At 43.3% G+C, this 4,146-nt stretch overlaps 1 protein-coding gene across 1 annotated transcript; it reads right to left on the bottom strand.

Annotated features, from left to right (window-relative positions):
* Nucleotides 1-672: 672 nt before the first annotated feature.
* LOC134196170 (MFS-type transporter SLC18B1-like) lies at nt 673-1,974 on the bottom strand. The gene has a single exon (XM_062665242.1). It carries the CDS (start codon nt 1,972-1,974, stop codon nt 673-675), a length of 1,302 nt encoding a protein of 433 aa, XP_062521226.1.
* Between the last annotated feature and the right edge of the window lie 2,172 nt (nt 1,975-4,146).

The following is a 4,146-nucleotide window of genomic DNA, read 5'->3' as shown; positions in this document are numbered from 1 at the left end:
TACACGAATACCGTTGGTTCTTCAGACCTCCTGGTAGTGATTCGTCTTGCTCACTTTATTCTTCTTCTAAGCGTCTTACTTGTTTGTATTTCTTGAACTCTCTTTCGAGTCACGTTGTGTTTGTTGTGAAGTCTTAGCATTATCATTGGAGAGAAAATTAGATTGTGTGCGTTGCGCACCAACAAATATTGTTCGACTCTTTTCTGCTGCTTGCATGTTGTTCGAATCTGATACATTCTAACGTCGCGTTACGCTTCTTGATGAAATAGATTTTCATCTTCGGCGCATGTATGTAACTATACGACAGTTCGCTGTTTCTTTGTCTTCTCAGCAGCGAGGCTTAGAGAGTCTAACACGTTTGATCTCTACGTTCCTCCATGCAGTAGATCAGAGCTGAAACTTGCTGTGTCTCCGCTGTTAAGTCTATAGTCCAATACAGCTTCGCGGTAGCGATAAAACCTTTTGAACAAGCGGGCCAGCTATCGGAACGAGTGAAGGTGGAAATCTCGCATCCTTCCGACTTGTGTATGTCTACTATACGCTATGCAGGTCTGAACGATCGTTGAGATGTACACGGATGCGTAGCTTAATTAACTTAACCTTGAACACGTACTGTAATACTATATATAGTATTTCCAATCTATCTATATACATATGCTTGCATCAAGTTCGCTAACCTAGACTACGCAACGCTACATAAACTCCTACCACCATATTTTCATTGCCACATATTCTTGAAATTGCAAATAACAACAAGTACACAACTCCAAATGATGTTCCAATACTACCCCACATCAGTGTAGCCTTGCCAAAACCTAGAGACTCTACAAACACTCCACCCGATGCTGAACCAGTAATTTCACCAAGAGTGGCAAGAATTCTAAAAGCAGAGTATACTTTTCCAATTGTAGTTTCATCAAGTTTGTCTACTTGTAACTTTCTACAGAACTCCTTCAACAGATCTGTGTAGCAAGAACCAAGTGTCAGTGCACTCCCGATTCCTATGAACACTTGTGCAAGAACTTGCAAGACAATGGAGTTTCCAAACGACATGAGAAAGAATCCACCAGCACCGGCCGTTATAATACCACTCGGTACAAACCATCTCGGATGCATCATATCACACATTTTACCTACCACAGGTGCCGGAACAGCATTGGCAACTCCACTCGCCAGAAAAACGAATCCTACTTGTCTGGGTGAAAAATGAAACTTCTTGTGTAGGAAAGATGACAAGGTTGCTTGTGGAAATGAAAGACAGATCGCTATTATATATCCTGAAACAAATGTGAGCATTGTCCATAGACTGCATACGTGTCCAATAAATTGTTTCGTAGAAATATGAGTTTTTGCTGATTTGTAGGAAAGCTTCATGCTATTACCAGATGGCACAAAAACAGCAATAAACGCAAACAGCAAAAGACAAATTCCTAGTGAGCTTGCTGGCATTATAAATCCCATCCAGTCATATAGAATGCCTCCCATAAATGGCCCGAGAATATTACTCACAGACCATGTCATTTCCATAAGTGATGACACTAATCCAATTTTGTCAGGATACGAAGATAGCACGAGTGAGAAAGATGAGACATCTACTGAAGCTACTCCAAAACCAACGGTCAGTCTCAGAACGACAGAGAAAGCCAAAAAGTGTCTCCACTCTGTCATATATTGCAATACTCCAAACAGCACCCACGCTCCTCCGGCCAGAAACAATCCAGTTACAAGACAAAATTTAGCGCCGTAATACCTCAATGAGACGTGTCCAATAAAAATGGACCCCAGCAGATAGGTCGGCGAGAATGAGGCTACTACATATCCTGTAAACTCTGACGGGCGCTCCTGATTGTAAGGCGAATTTTTGATGTGCTGCGGATAGTATGTCGATATAAGACTATACGAAGACAAGCAGAGGACACGGAGCACCATCACAAAGAGAAGAATAATCAATCGATGTTGAAGCAGAGATGCCATGTGTAACAGTACCGAATGTCATTTCTGTCTTTACAAAGACTAGTATCCTGCAGCAGGATGTGACGAGGGTGTACACATACTTCCGGCAGTTGCCGAACTTCGAATGTACATTCAAACTAACTCCCATACAGAACGTGTACCAACTATGATGCGCTTTCAAAATATCTGAAGTATGTCTGGTGAGTTTGGCGCGATTATTAATTAAAAGAGAGCAGGAGGTCTAGTCGGGGGCATTCTGCTCGTGTTGCGTGTGTTGATTATGGTCAATATTTTATTACAGTTGCAATGAAGAGGCACTAGAGAGATAAACCCTCAACTGATATAGCTTAATATGGTAAGTCATGAGATACAACTCGGCAAGCTTAATTAATTATAAGGTGACGTGAACGTCACTATAGATACTGTCACCACATGCCAAGACATGTCTATAAAGAGTTGACCGAGAAAGGACAGGCAGTCTTTGTGCCAAACAGTTTGAGTAGACCGACAGGTACAGGTCCACATAACCGATAACAGTGGACTTCTAGAGTATGCTAGCCCACCATCTGCACGAGCAAAATAGCTATTAATATTCATTTATCGTTGTATGCAAATGTATGTTGTTGCATGAGTTTACATGCATTTTTACTCCGATTTGAAAAATTAGCAGCCTGACAGAATTCTCATTCAGAGTTATATCCCGTTCAATTATATCATGAAATTACCAAGAATCGAGTATCCCAATATACGCAAATCTATAGGTTGTTGTATGAGTATCTCTTTTTAACTTAGTTAATTTATCATCATGAAGTGTATCTCTGAAGAATTATCAACCGGACAGAATTCTCATGAAGAATTTCGTTCAGTTGTCAATGGTATAGAGCAAACTAAAAATCTAGCGGTGTGTCCCGTTTCCAAAAATCGCGTTGTTGCCGCGTTACTTCGAAGACGTTGCTGACGTTGCGAGGTAGCCTCGTCCTCAGACTCTCTCGCGCTAGTCTTGTTCGGTGCCCGTATGACAATTCCAGGCGCGACAGAGTTTGGGATCATCCCGCCTACTGTCTGCCATAGCTCCTTACTAACTGCTCACTAAGTGTCACCCCCAACGTTAACAAGTGTCCCTTAACTTCAAAATCAAATTAGCGTTAGAACTAGTCCAATAGACGTACCACACGGGATGCTATGACCATTGTTTTGTGTTTATGGCATATCCAGCACTTGCAGACAACTGAAGCATGTTGAAAGGTAAATCTATGGAGTGTTGGTGACGGGTGTCGTGTAGGCTTGTAGTCTGAAATCTACAATTGGCGGAGTGATGACCTTCTACGTAGCTCACACGCGCATCTCCTGCGTGGCCATTAGCGTTTGCGCGCAGACTAGACTCTGTAGCAAAAAGCGCGCAATGACAACGGAAGGGGTTGATCTTGACATGAAACTACCGTCTACCCTTCGACAAGTCTTCAAGTATGGAAAACAAATACATCTTTTCGAGAAAGAATAGCCCTGGAAGCTTCAAGTTGTCCCTCCAGACTGAGACCGTAGTTTTATGTCAAGATCAGCCCCTTTCCTTGTCATTGCGCGCTATTTGCTACAAAGTCTAGTCTGCGCGCAAACGCTAATGGCCGCGTGTGAACGACGTAGAAGGTCATCACTCCGCCAATTGTAGATCTCAGACTATAAGACTACACGACACCCGTCACCAACACTTCATAGACATACCTTTTCAACATGCTTCAGTTGTCTGCAAGTGCTGGATATGCCACAAACACAAAACAATGGTCATAGCATCCCGTGTGGTACGTTTATTGGATTAGTTCTAACGCTAATTTGACTTTGAAGTTACGGGACACTTGATGACGTTGGGGATGACACTTAGTGAGCATTTAGTAAGGAGATATGGCAGGAAGTAGGCGGGATGATCCCAGACTCTCTCGCTCCTGCAATTTTCATACGGGCACCGGACAAGACTAGCGCGAGAGAGTCTGAGGACGAGGCTATTGCGAGGAACAGGTGTATCGAACTACTGTCTATTTCCCGTAAGCGTGAACTCGGAAGTGAGTAATGAAGTAGAGGTCACACCAGGTGTGCTTAGCCTCGCAAGCCAGGCTCTTCCGCGCAGTCGCTGAGCTAACCGCACGTGAATCACACGAGGAGGAGGAGCTATTACCGGAATTGCTCCAGCGCGAGAAGAGC

Source organism: Corticium candelabrum, chromosome 1, assembly GCF_963422355.1.
Source record: "Corticium candelabrum chromosome 1, ooCorCand1.1, whole genome shotgun sequence".
NCBI classification, from domain to species: domain Eukaryota; kingdom Metazoa; phylum Porifera; class Homoscleromorpha; order Homosclerophorida; family Plakinidae; genus Corticium; species Corticium candelabrum.
Note: the sequence above shows the minus strand (reverse complement) of the source record. Positions and strands in the feature narration are given on the sequence as shown.